This window comes from Xenopus tropicalis, chromosome 1 (assembly GCF_000004195.4).
Source record: "Xenopus tropicalis strain Nigerian chromosome 1, UCB_Xtro_10.0, whole genome shotgun sequence".
Taxonomy (NCBI): domain Eukaryota; kingdom Metazoa; phylum Chordata; class Amphibia; order Anura; family Pipidae; genus Xenopus; species Xenopus tropicalis.
Genome location: NC_030677.2, coordinates 16,941,841 through 16,956,102, shown reverse-complemented (window position 1 = coordinate 16,956,102; position 14,262 = coordinate 16,941,841). Strand labels below are relative to the sequence as shown.

At 44.9% G+C, this 14,262-nt stretch overlaps 1 protein-coding gene across 1 annotated transcript; it reads left to right on the top strand.

Moving 5' to 3' along the window:
• Positions 1–12,238: 12,238 nt before the first annotated feature.
• not (notochord homeobox) lies at positions 12,239–14,262 on the top strand. The gene is given in 3 exon segments (NM_001171198.1): positions 12,239–12,590; positions 12,902–13,101; positions 13,306–14,262. Coding segments are annotated over 3 exon segments (711 nt in total). The 5' UTR covers positions 12,239–12,247; the 3' UTR covers positions 13,474–14,262.

Sequence of the window (14,262 nt, the reverse complement as noted above, 5' to 3'; positions counted from 1 at the left end):
AGACCTGCGGCATTCACATCCATAGTGCTCTAGCTGCTACCCTGGGTGAGGGAAGAAATGCGGCAGAGTTTTCACAAACACAACACTTAGCAAATGTTTGAGGTTTGGTGTTTAAGACATATTTATCCATTTTAAATTCTTACGTACTTTCACAAGACTTTGTGAATTAATTTACTATTAGGGGACTTTGGGATGTCGTATATAGTTTCGATCTTACAGGCCTATATAGACCTATCCCTGAGCCCAGCAAATGCCCCTAAAGTGAAAGAGCACAAAATATTGCAAATATACTTATATATAGGGTTGATGGGGTAAGTGACCTAATGCCAGTGTGCTAGGATTCTATAATGGGTTAGGGCTAACAGGGCAGCGCCAATGGATCAGGTGCCCATGCTGCCATGACAGCCAGGGTTGATGGGGTAAGTGACCTAATGCCAGTGTGCTAGGATTCTATAATGGGTTAGGGCCAACAGGGCAGTGCCAATGGATCAGGTGCCCATGCTGCCATGACAGCCAGGGTTGATGGGGTAAGTGACCTAATGCCAGTGTGCTAGGCTTCTATAATGGGTCAGGGCCAACAGGGCAGCGCCAATGGATCAGGTGCCCATGACAGCCAGGGTTGATGGGGTAACTGACCTAATGCCAGTGTGCTAGGCTTCTATAATGGGTCAGGGCCAACAGGGCAGCGCCAATGGATCAGGTGCCCATGCTGCCATGACAGCCAGCAATGAACATTCTTGTGTGCTTACCAAATTGCCGTGCTGGGGATTACGCCGCTCGGGGAAGGAACTGGCTGTTGTTCCAGCATTCCTGCTCTGGATAAACAATTAGGGGCATATTTGTATTGTTTGGGGGAACACAAATCCAGCAGAACCATCCCCAAAGAGATCAGGCTTCCCCTCTGCCTGCAACTTGTGATCCCTTTGTGGATGTGTTGCCTGAGGGGAACAGAGTCTGGGAACCTGGGAGCGAAAGCTCTCTCCCTCATTAGCATCCCAATTAACTGGGCACAATACAGCGACAGCAGCGGCAGCAGAGAGAGAGTAAAGGAACCAGAGAAAGGAGGGAGAGATAATTAAAAGGAACGGTAGGGATTATATCCTATCATGAATGTACTAATGCCAGATCAATCAGCAGCAACCTTACATCTCCTAATTAATTTAACATTAAAGCTCTCAGTGCAATACCGTTCTATAAAATACCCCAAAGTAAATAGCAAGGGAGCAGGGTGAAGCCTCTGTACAATTAGGAATGATTTTAGCCCAGCGTGTAATCGGGGGGCCCCAGTCTACCAGTGGGACCCCTAATTAACCCAACGTCATTGATATAATACAGGGGTTTTTATATAACACTGAGTGGGGGAGTCTCTTTTCTAAGGAGAACAATCGGTGCCATAACCGTAAGTGGGGGCACGCAAATCCTGTCAAAGATCTTGCACTTAGTTTTAATAGAAATCAGTGACAGGTGGATTTTGGCCTGAAATTGCCCACGTATACTGGCGGTACTGGTAAAATGGAGTTTCCATTTAAGCTAATAACATACATACTGTGGCTGCAGGAAAACACAGGCCAAGAATCAGCCCAGTGGCGTAATTAGATGTTACTGGGCCCCACTGCAAATTCAGTTTAGGGCCCCCAAACTATTACTAAACATTCTACCAAGATATATTGAAATTGCTCATTTGTTTAGGGCCCTTCTGGGCCCCCTACACTCCAGGGCCCCCTGCAACCATCCTCTGTAGTTACGCCAATGAATCAGCCCCTCCGCTGGTATCAGACTTCCTACTTTTTTCTGCACTTAGAAGCATTATGTCTGCTCAGATTCAGGCAGACACTGCGAAACACTGCAGGTCCTTCTGGGCTACTTCCCAAATAACTCCCTTTTTTGGGGGTCACCCTAGGAATTCATCGCTGTGAAACCTGTGTTTCTTCCAGATACTTGCATTACCATTTGTCTTGTGTGGCATCAAAGTCACTGTGAGTGACTGCCCAAATGAGGTTAAAACAGTGAGAATTAACAATTTGGGGGGTGTTTTCTTATGGCCCAGGAGAGTGAATGCCAGAAAGATGAACCCCAAAAGCAACATTTGCCTGTCACTCTATAGATGTATTCTGTTCTGTGTGCTGATGAGTATGTATATAGAAACCAGAGCAGGCCCAGACTGGCAACCTGTGGGTTGTGGCAAATGCCAGAGGGGCTGCTGTAAGGTGCCATAGACACTCACTATTTATTGGGCTTCTGGAGGGCTGTTTGTGCCTCTGGGTACTGTTTGTGCCTCTGGGTACTGGGAATGCCAGGGGGGCTGTAAGGTGCCATAGACAGTCACTATTTATTGGGCTTCTGGGGGGCTGTTTGTGCCTCTGGGTACTGTTTGTGCCTCTGGGTACTTGGAATGCCAGGGGGGCTGTAAGGTGCCATAGACAGTCACTATTTATTGGGCTGGGGGGGCTGTTTGTGCCTCTGGGTACTGGGAATGCCAGGGGGGCTGTAAGGTGCCATAGACAGTCACTATTTATTGGGCTTATGGGGGCTGTTTGTGCCTCTGGGTACTTGGAATGCCAGGGCCTATTTTGAGTCCCAGTCTGGCTCCCACACTACTTCCTGTCACGTGATGCCTGAGGGAGCACAGAGACCAGCACAAAATGGTGGCCCAGAGGGGCTGCTGTAAGATGCCATAGTCACTCACTATTTATTGGGCTTATGGGGGCTGTTTGTGCCTCTGTGTACTTGTAATGCCAGGGACTATTTTGTATCCCAGTCCGGCTCCCACACTACTTCCTGTCACGTGATGCCTGAGGGAGCACACGGACCAGCACAAAATGGTGGCCCAGAGGGGCTGCTGTAAGATGCCATAGACACTCACTATTTATTGGGCTGGGGGCTGTTTGGGCCTCGGTGTACTGGGAATGCCAGGGCCTATTTTGAGTCCCAGTCTGGCCTTACCCAGAGTGCTCCATTACTAACAATATGCACTCACTGCCAACACAATGAGCAAGTGCTATGAGCTTAGTGACCCTATACATGCATTTCCATACTGTAACTGTAATTTGTTCAGGCCTGAACAAATGCTGGACCGAAAAAGGGTGGCTTTATCCACCAAATTCTAAAACACCCCAAACAAGCAGAGACAGAAAACTATTTGGAATTCTGGCAATAAAGTTGAATGTGATTGCTCATGGCAAACCAGAAGGATATAGGTAGTATATAGGTATCCCCCAAGTCAGTACCTACAGCCATATACTAGCCGTATACTGCCTCACATTACTCACCAAATATATACATAGTATCATTTCATTTGTAAAAAACATGGGAGTGACTGCCCAGAATCATATGATTCCTGTAGAAGGGGAGAAATATCTATAGACTGTTTAGCACTGATCTGACTATGAGACTTTGTGTCCTTTACAGGTGATAAATCAATGATTCCTCCCCCAATATTCCTCTAATTTGCTAAACATGAGACATTGTTTTTAGGCATAAATAAAACTTTATTTTGATGATAGTGTCCCTTTAAGTCCAAATGAACAGGGTCCCTGATTGGGAGAACAATAGGTGCGAAGATTCACACCTTCATACAAAGCAGCAGAGATGCAGCACCACACCCACAAGCTTTCGCATAACACCCTGATTTATCAGACAAGAACAGCCCATAATAACATAATACAGAGAGAGTAATATGTACTTTGCTTGTGTATTGTGGAGTTAATAGTCAAATCTTTATTTTTATTTATTAATAGAGAGTACAGTGTATTTGTCTGTAGGTGCCTATAGTGTGTGTCCCTATAGAATGCAATAAGCTGTATATCCATAAATCCCTGAATATATATCTATACTGTTGCACTGTACAACAAGGGAACGAGTAGAAGAGAATGATCCTGGGTCAGTGTATTATGGTTCCTCAATGCTTGGGATTATTAGCAGAATCTCTATTTACTGACAAGCTTTTCATACAAATGAAGCTGTTTCCCAAACACGGCACAATGGGCCACTGAAGCTATTACCTGGGGCCATTGCTGGCTCTACTGGGCCACTGCTCAGCCAAACCAGACACTGAATCCACACTTTGCTTGACTCTCCAGACACTTAGGAGAAACCCTCATCTTCTGCCATTGTCAGGTAAATGTGGGACCTGCCCTACCGGCTCTTTAACCACCTGTGGCTCCCATTAGGTACAAGCTGAAGCCAATTCTCACCTGAGAAAGTGGCACAATCAGTGCAGGTACAATGCCCCCCTGCTGGGAGGCACAAATACCCTTTATTGGGATGCATTAGCTTACTGCAGGGATAACATACAATAAATAACCTGGGCCCTGGCAGAACACTGCTTACACTATTTATCCATAAACACTCACTCTGGGGCCCTGGGCTTACAAGCCAATTATATATGAAGAATGTTAGAAAGCAAACACTGCTAATGTCTAGGGGTGCTGTCATGGTTCCAGAGTTTAGGAATCCCGTACATCATACACAGTTTACCTTGATACACAGATTGCCATGCAGCTCAGATATATGTGTGGATGGAATTGTGGGCCAATCATTTTGGGCACTGAGCAATTTCAAACAATCTGGTCTCCCACTGGCCTTTCAATATGGATATTCTGGGTCAGGCCTGGACCTGGATACAAAATAGGCCCTGGCATTTCAAGTACCCAGAGGCCCAAACAGCCCCCCAGCCCAATAAATAGTGAGTGTCTGTGGCACCTTACAGCCCCCCTGGCATTCCCAGTACCCAGAGGCACAAACAGCCCCCCAGCCCAATAAATAGTGACTGTCTGTGGCACCTTACAGCCCCCCTGGCATTCCCAGTACCCAGAGGCACAAACAGCCCCCCCAGCCCAATAAATAGTGACTGTCTGTGGCACCTTACAGCCCCCCTGGCATTCCAGTACCCAGAGGCACAAACAGCCCCCCAGCCCAATAAATAGTGACTGTCTATGGCACCTTACAGCCCCCCTGGCATTCCCAGTACCCAGAGGCACAAACAGCCCCCCAGTCCAATAAATAGTGACTGTCTATGGCACCTTACAGCCCCCCTGGCATTCCAGTACCCAGAGGCCCAAACAGCCCCCCCAGCCCAATAAATAGTGACTGTCTATGGCACCTTACAGCAGCCCCTCTGGCATTTGCCAGAACCCACAGATTGCCAGTCCCGGCCTGTGCTTACTGTCGTTTGATCCAATTGTTTTGCGCAAGGGCCACTCAATCGGATCAGCCCGATAAAACCGACCTTAAGGTGGGCATATCAGGGAAAGATCCATACATTTGTCCACTTTGCCAAACAAGCAGATCCTTCCAACTATGGTTATGCTTGAGGTGACTGCTAACTTTTAGCTATTTTGAACCTCAGATCTGTTCTGTAATTTTCCCCCATTACAATAGATTAATACAGTCTAATTGTTATTCAGTTGCTATGGGTAACAGCCCTGGTGCAATTTAGCACCTATGTTAGTAAATGAGCCTCAAGGTGTCGAGTCAATGGCAAATGTGCCAAAATATTCACATTGCGTAGCTGCAGGCTCTAATTATAGGCAAGTGAATCTTCTCCCGGACTGATACACCTATGCACAATCAACCAAGAGTTGCAATACACACACTGTTATATAAATCTGCTATCTCCAAGCTGGACACATCCAATATTACCTTGTACCATGATGCAGACAGTCATACTCCGAGGCAGTTGCAGTTGGTCATCTTTTTCTGTATTTTTATTGAAATATTTCTTTTTGGCCTCTCTCTCAATACAAGCGGCATATGTATTCCTCTCTATCACTCCAGCATTCTGGCTCAGGGCAGAAGGTGAGATGCTGGGACCATTCCCACAGCAGTGGTTGCTAGGGATTGTGATGGCTGACAACTGAAAAGCAGATCCATTAGTTACATGTTAACATATTAATATTGTTATATAAAATGGGATGTCATCACATACTAAGTTATTTATGTTATGAAACGAGTGAACGTCTCACTCAGCCCCTTGGCTGGTTGCTAGGGACAGTGGACCAATAAAGATAGTTTCTAAGGATCCACAGGCACATAAACTTACCCCCCCCCCAAGGGGATTCACAGCTGTGAGTGATTTCTGGTCTAAAAACTGCACTGCTGGGCACCCCACCTGAAAGCTGTAGGCCGAGAGCCCAATACTGTACATGAATGAAACTGGCAACAAACACCTGTTGCAAAATTATTATTATTAACATTTATTTATAAAGCGCCAACATATCCCGCAGCGCTGTACAATAAGTGGGTTCCATACATTGGACATACAGAGTAACATATAAAGCAATCAATAACCGATACAGGAGGGGAAGATAGCCCTGCCCAAAAGAGCTTACAATCTACAAAATGCTTTGGAACAACATTCTCTGTATTATTTCATTTTATCACTGATGTAATTTCCCCCTTAAAAGTGAAGCAATGGAAAGGGTTAAATCAGGATGAAATCCTACTGTTGTTCCCCTCTCTCCCTGGCAGGACTGATATGTCTATGTGATTATATGGGATTTAGTGGGACATCAAAGACACAATAGACTCCTTGTCCTCTAAGCTCCTTACACAAACACTTACAAGGGGACAAGTTAAAAGGAAACGGATTTTTGTATTAATTGTGTCCCCTCTCATCTGCCAGAGCCAAAGGCTGGCCCCCCTACAGGCTGCAATCCCCCAGCTGAGAAAGGGTTAATCAGGATGTGTGATTGAATCTGCCCTTCCAAGGGTGGTTATGGGGAGATGTTCTTACTGCCTGGGGGTATCTGCCATGGATGGGAAATGTTAGTATTGGGCACCCAAGGGTCTCAGACCCCCATAGTACTGATTAAGTATTATTATCGGCCTTTGTTATACATTATACATGAGGGGCCACTTCTTTCTAATAAGATATACCATCCAGTCTGTATATATACTTAGATTGTAAGCTCTACGGGGCAGGGACCTCCTTCCTATTGTGTCTCATACCACATGGCACTTATTCCCTGTGCATATATATATATTTATTGTATTTATTTATTATATCACTTGTGCCCCCCCCCCCCCCCCCGGGTGTAATTCTGTATATTGTAAGATTGTATAGCGCTGCGTACCCTTGTGGCACTTTATAAATAAAGTTATACATACATACATATATATATGTGTGTGTGTGTATATATATACTGTATCTATATATATATATAGTGTGTGTGTGTTTCTGTAAAATAAATAAACACAATGGCTGCTAATTCACTTGGTACCCATAATACACAGAGCGCATCTGCAGATTCCTGAGCTTTCATGTGCCTGAACCACAGTGACATTTAATTGTAAGGTGCACTGGCCCTTTAACTGGGGATAATTATGGCTGAGATGAGAGAGACACATAAGATATTTGCCCCCATCCCGCTAATGGGAAGCGTTTGTGCTACACTGAGGGGCATCAGTGCAAGTGCTTCTTGGGGGTGGGGGGATAATAGTTCCAGTTCGATGACAAATGTGCCCTTTATTCCTCTCATGTGCAGCTGTGTGAGTGGCCCCACCTGAGACTGATTAACCCCCATTATTATGGTATCCGGCCCAGATGTGGGGATGGCCATTTGCCCCTCTGTCATGTTCAATGTGGGATAATGATTCCCTAATCGGATACTCACAGCTGATATATGAGCCCTGGGTCAAACTCACTTCCCCGTTAATAGGAGCTTTAATGCGCATATTATACAGACATATGTATTATCCCTGGCGCACCGCATCTATCGGCGCAGATACCGGCATACACTGTATCCATCGCTCTTCCGTCGCATCGTTTGGCTTCTTCCATAGGCATCACCCAGATACATTGTATCTATCAGCTCGGTGATATATCCATTTATATCTATACATGTCAGGAATAGACACTTAGTACCCACAATGCCTACTGATCTGTAACTCACTTTGGGTTCTGCCATTTGCGGTGCCCAATAATTGGTCAGAAATCCCAACTTGGATCCTACTTTGGGGTTTATGGGGTTTCAGTTTTTAAAAAAAAGAGATGGCACTAAAGTGATTGATACAGGGGGCAAAGGGAATCAGCACAAGAAAGGGTATTATATTATATTCATTATATTATATAATTAGCGCTGATATTGTATATTATAAGCGCTCAGGGAGCATAACATCTCTGATGGCAGCGAAGGGGGTTATTATGGGGGTCCTTGTAACAGATCCCTAAAGAGCAGGTAAAGGGGGGGCTTATATGAAGATCAGTGTATCAGATCCATAAACAATGTCAAAGGGGGGCTGGGTAGTATAGGGGTTCATGTAACAGATCCCTGAAGAACAGGCAAATGGGGGGGGGTTGAATGAAGATCAGTGTATCAGATCCATAAACAATGAATGGCAGAGGGGGGCTGGGTAGTATAGGGGTTCTTGTAACAGATCCCTGAAGAGCAGGCAAATGGGGGGGTAGTATGAGGGTTCATGTAACAGATCCCTGAAGAACAGGCAAATGGGGGGGTAGTATAGGGGTTCATGTAACAGATCCCTGAAGAACAGGCAAATGGGGGGGTAGTATAGGGGTTCATGTAACAGATCCCTGAAGAGCAGGCAAATGGGGGGGTAGTATGAGGGTTCATGTAACAGATCCCTGAAGAACAGGCAAATGGGGGGGTAGTATAGGGGTTCATGTAACAGATCCCTGAAGAACAGGCAAATGGGGGGGTAGTATAGGGGTTCATGTAACAGATCCCTGAAGAACAGGCAAATGGGGGGGTAGTATAGGGGTTCATGTAACAGATCCCTGAAGAACAGGCAAATGGGGGGGGTAGTATAGGGGTTCATGTAACAGATCCCTGAAGAGCAGGCAAATGGGGGGGTAGTATGAGGGTTCATGTAACAGATCCCTGAAGAACAGGCAAATGGGGGGGGGGTTAAATGAAGATCAGTGTATGAGATCCATAAACAATGAATGGCAGAGGGGGGCTGGGCAGTATGAGGGTTCCTGTAACAGATCCCTGATGCCAAGGGGGCTATTATAAGGGCCCATGTTTCAGATGCCCTTTGCCATAGTAGCCATTGCATTAGCCCCGCCCCTCCCCGCTGCAAGTTTACACAAGCCCGCAGAGCCATTTCCTATGTGTCCCTGTAACAAGGCAGATGTTAATGGCCCCCATTGATGGTGCCCAGGGAGTAGGTGTGAAATGTCTCAAGGCCAGACAAGCAGCGCCCCCAGCAGGGACCCCCAGTGTATGGGAGAGGCACCCTGAGCCCCTGTGCCCAGCACTGTCCCACTCCATAGAGGAGTCATTAGCATCTATTAGATCTGTTTGAAGTGATTCCCCCCATTGTGTCCCTTTCTCTGCTCAGACAATGACATCTGCTGGCTGGGGCCCCTCACTTTCATCTCCTTACAATGTGAATAAAGCAGCAAAGCTTTAATAAACCCCCCCAAACCCAGGGCCAGAAGCCCCTAATAATACCTGGGGTACATTGCTAGTAGCAGGGGCCCCTCTAACCTATCAACGAGTTCTCCACTTTTGGGAATTCAGACTATGTAGGAGTAGGAGTAGGGGGGTTACAATGGGTTTTCGTATCAATCGAGAGTTATTAAAGGGCCAGCGTCGCTGTTAACCCGAATACGATCGAGGGGGTTAAACCCCTAATCTCCCCAGACCACCCCAGCTCCTATTAATGAGTAAGTTAATGGGTCACTTTGTATCCCATTAGCTGTGTGTACTTTGCTAATGTTTTCACTTAAAAAGCTGCAGAATTTCACTGCCTGGTAACGACTTGGGAAAACTCGCACCGAGCAGCGAGGGGACAGGGGGGGGTCTCTGTGACAAGTGACACCGATCTGCAATGTTTTCTGTCCCCTCCTTCCCCTGCCTGGAACAGGGAATCCCAAGCCCCGCCCCCGGTTAACCCTTCGTTGCGCATAGCTGTGCAGTTGAACTATTACAAAAACTGGAACTTCTGATAAAATACAAATACAATAAATAATATTTCGTCGTATTCCTTTCCCAGCAAAATACCCGCCCCCTTAACATTTCATTTTACTCCCAGGATCCCTGGATATTACTGAAATCGGTGATTATTTATACATCAAATATGCCCGTTATTCCCAGACAATCTGCTGCTTTCATGGAATAATCTAGAACGTTACTCATCTACAACCCACCCACAATTCGATAAATATAACGAAAATAAAATAGTAGAATATCACAGTATGTATTTTATACCTATTCCATTATAACATATAATAGATCGTTGTAGTCTGGATCGATTACTCATTTCCACATCAGAACATGGGGCCTGATATATAGGAGAATTAAAACACCGATTCCGGGGTTATACTTTTTATTTATACAGATCTTGCTCAAATAAATCTGATACGATTTTTTTGCACCACACAAATTCTGTACCTACAAATTCCTCAAGTACATACGTATCATAAACACATTTAACGAATAAACAAATTTCCATTGGGGCAAAAATAAAACTAGTGAGCCCAGACTTGGATTGTATTTCTTTCAAACAAAACGAAAAGCAACAAATGCAACAACTTTAGAACTAATTGCGTTCGATTGCTGTAGATAGTGATTGGAACTGTTTAGATAAGTCGAATTGGGGGGGGAAATCGTTTATCAAAATGATGCTTAACAATCGCAACTTGTCATTAAAGGGATACCATTGAGTAGAAAGAGAATGGCCATTGCTTAAATACAGATCAAATGAAATGTCCTTTTGACACTTTTTATCCAATAATCCTTTTTCTTGTTGGCGGATGAAAGATTTAGGGTAAGATTAACAAGCAATTGTCTGGTGTGAAGTGGGGCCCAGTATCACTGCATAGTGTGAAGCTTTATTTAAACACACAAGGGCCACAGATTAAAAGGACCGATTAGATATATTTCCATTAATTCGGGGCATTTAGCGCCACGATGAATAGAGGGAACAATACTAATTGTAATTACATTGGCCTGAGTGTCTATTAATCTTATCTGTGGAATAATCACTGTCATTTATTTATAATCTACAACCAAATATTTTTTACAGGTGTTAAGCAATTTAATCTCTTTGTGACAAAGCCTACGAATAAAACACCGATTTTAGCCCGATATTGCAGAGGTTTTAGTTTATTTTCATGGGAAAACATGGAATGTGCAAAAAATCGGCAGAAATCGACATCTGTTTGGTATGATTAAATCAAAACAAACGCTATTAATAAAAACGATATTTTAAAAGTATTTTTTTTATAAATGAAATGTAGGATTGAAATTCGTTTTGCTTCGTTTTGGGATCCTAAGAAATTAGTAAATAATCCAAACAGTAGTTGGTATAATGTGTGGAACATACACCAGCGGGTTCGATTGAATGAAACACCTGAGTAACTTGGTATCACCATAAGTATCGAGATGTATTTAGAGAAAAGATTTCATTTATTAAGCAATAATCCGTATTTTTTGCGTGTTTTGCATCTAACATACGAAAACTAACCCCTAACCCTTCCTGCTCCCTATTGGGAACGAAGGATCCCACAATTAGCCAGCATATAGTTAGAGCGATACAGACATTAATCATTAAAATAATTACGTTTAATTGTTAGACAATTAGGAAACAAAGAGGCGAGGACATATGGCGGGGTTATTGGATTATCAGCGCAGGAATAATGATATCACTGAGCAGGTAAAAAAACACATGTAATAATTCCCCTCTGGCAAATATTAAATAATTCCCCGTTGCCAAATGACATTCTACACCAGTTACATGTGTATTTCCCATCGACACCAATTATTCTCCCAGTGACACAGGTTAAATGTGTTTAAAACTTCGTTGGTTTATTTGTTTGAAAACGAAATTATTTCGTTTATAATTCTAAATGTTGTCAGGGTTCCCTATTTATTTGCTGCCAGTGGTTGTTATTACTATGGATATTGCACTTATTGAGATCATATTGGTTATTTAGGGATAGGGGTTGCAGTGTTTTTATTTGTTATCATGTCCTGGGGTGTCTCATCTGTGGGTCCCTGAATGGGTTACAGGAAACCCCTTCCCTGGCTCTGATTGGGGGGGGGGGTAACAACCATCACTTCCTCCCCCCCCCCCAGGCAGAGCTGAGTTGTGATTGTAGAGAAGGGAGGGGGCGTGGCTCTATTTGCATACTAATGGGGGATTAGCATTTGGTAGCCCCCAGAGGCCCATATATATCCCGGCCCCCAGCTCCCAGTCAGTCATTCGCCAAGCCACAAGCAACTCACCTGCTCCTTCCAGTGAGACCTTGGACTACTCTCCTGCGCCCCCCAGCGGAAACATGTTACACAGCCCTGTCTTTCCTGCATTTGGGCACCACTTGGCAGAGCACCCCGCCATGTCCATCTCCTCGGAGCTGCCCAGGACCCCAAAAGCTTCTTTCAACATTGACTCCATTCTCTCCAGGGCTGACAGACCGGTCCCCAAAGTCTCCATGGAGATGCCCAGTTGGCAGCCCCCCTCTCCCCCATCTGTGCCCTACCGCTACTCTTATGGCATGATGCCCTACCCACCCGTGTGGCTCATCAAACCCACAGTGGGATACCCCAGCATGGCACAACAGCAGCCAATGAGGATGCCCAGGGGAGAATGCCCATGCCCGGACCCTGCCTGTAAAGAGAGAGGTGAGTGGCACCTAATTGTAACTCTATACTAGTAGGTTCCATTGTGTGGGGCACTATAATAGCCCTGTGTCTGGCTCCAGTGCTTGGGTTATACCCTAAGGGGCTCAGAGTTGTACTGCAAGCTTACTATAACAATTGTACTATATATAAATTTACATTATTAATTATTTGTATATATATATATATATATATTGGTTTATTCCTCTATAGAGAGTAAATATGTAGCAAATCAAGTATCAAATGTAGCAAATAAAGTATGTTTTTGTTACCATTGCACTGTACTTATACTGCCCCCTTGTGTCTTTCCCTAGGTTTACCCTACTCCCATTGCCCAAATGGTTCCATGAACCCTCTTTCATGGAGGACAGGGCCCTGCAAGATGAAGAGAATCCGCACAGTGTTCACCCCAGAGCAGCTGGAGAGGCTGGAGAAAGAGTTTCTCAAACAGCAATACATGGTTGGCACTGAAAGGGTGGATCTGGCATCGACACTGAACCTCACAGAGACACAGGTAAGCGCAAGTTCTTAGCTAGAGTGAAATGGTCATCAAATACACTCTACCATGGGGTAATGCCAATTGTCATTGGGTGCAGAGGGTATAGAAATAAAGCCAGGCACATATGGTTATATTTGCCCTGTAGTCCATAGGGTGTCCACTAGGGGGAGCTCAGTCCCTGTTTCCCTGTATCTCAATCTTTTATGCTCTATTCTACAGGTTAAAGTTTGGTTCCAGAACCGACGCATCAAGTGGCGGAAGCAGAGTCTGGAGCAGAAGAAAGCCAAGCTGTCCCAGTTTGGGGTGATCCCTGCAGACAGCTCAGATCACACTGATGACAGCAGGGAGACCGAGGAGGATGAGGATGATGTGGATGTTGAACTGTAGGGCCCCACTGAACATACACTAGCTGAATTCATCTTGGGTAGCTCCACAAAGAACCACCCCCCAAAAAAAGAGCACTACAGTGAAGGAGATGGTATTGGACTTCACCAAATACTTAAAGACTGAACATCCAAAATCCCTCTCTGCATCTCTGAATTTCTAATGGGCAGTAATGGTCGGCTTTACTTGCCCTTTACGCCCTCCTGCCTCCTTAATACTGAAAAACCTTACAAGGCACTGAGCCAGCACTTTGGGTGTATTGGATTATGGACTGGGGAGAAACGGATGATACTGCATGGACAATCCATAGGTGCTGTACCTGGGGTTGGTCGATGGGTGGGTAATAAGACTGGGGTGCCCCACTCCTGCCCTTGCAATCTCTGCCTCTTTAACCAAATGTTGGGTGCTGTGATCGCCCAGGTTGGAAACTTAAATGTACTTTTTGCCTTAATATTTATAGTAACTGTGTTACTTCCACAGTCCTGATGCCTTGCCCTGCGCCTCCCACTAGATACGGTGGGCTAGCCCTCACCCCTTCCTGCTGCCAGTGGGGGTGCCCAGCAACATTGGCCCCTGATGGTTGATAAGTGACTGATTTCTGTGTGTATATATATATATATGTGTCAGGGTAATGGGCCCCGGCGCCGTGTGGATGAGTCTGGCAGCGCTCAGGATAATGATTATATGACTGTACATGATTGTATTATTTATACTGCTGCACGCTGTGTGTCACTGTGACTTATTTATTGGATCTGCTTTTTATATAAAGATTTTTTTCTATTTTACATAAAA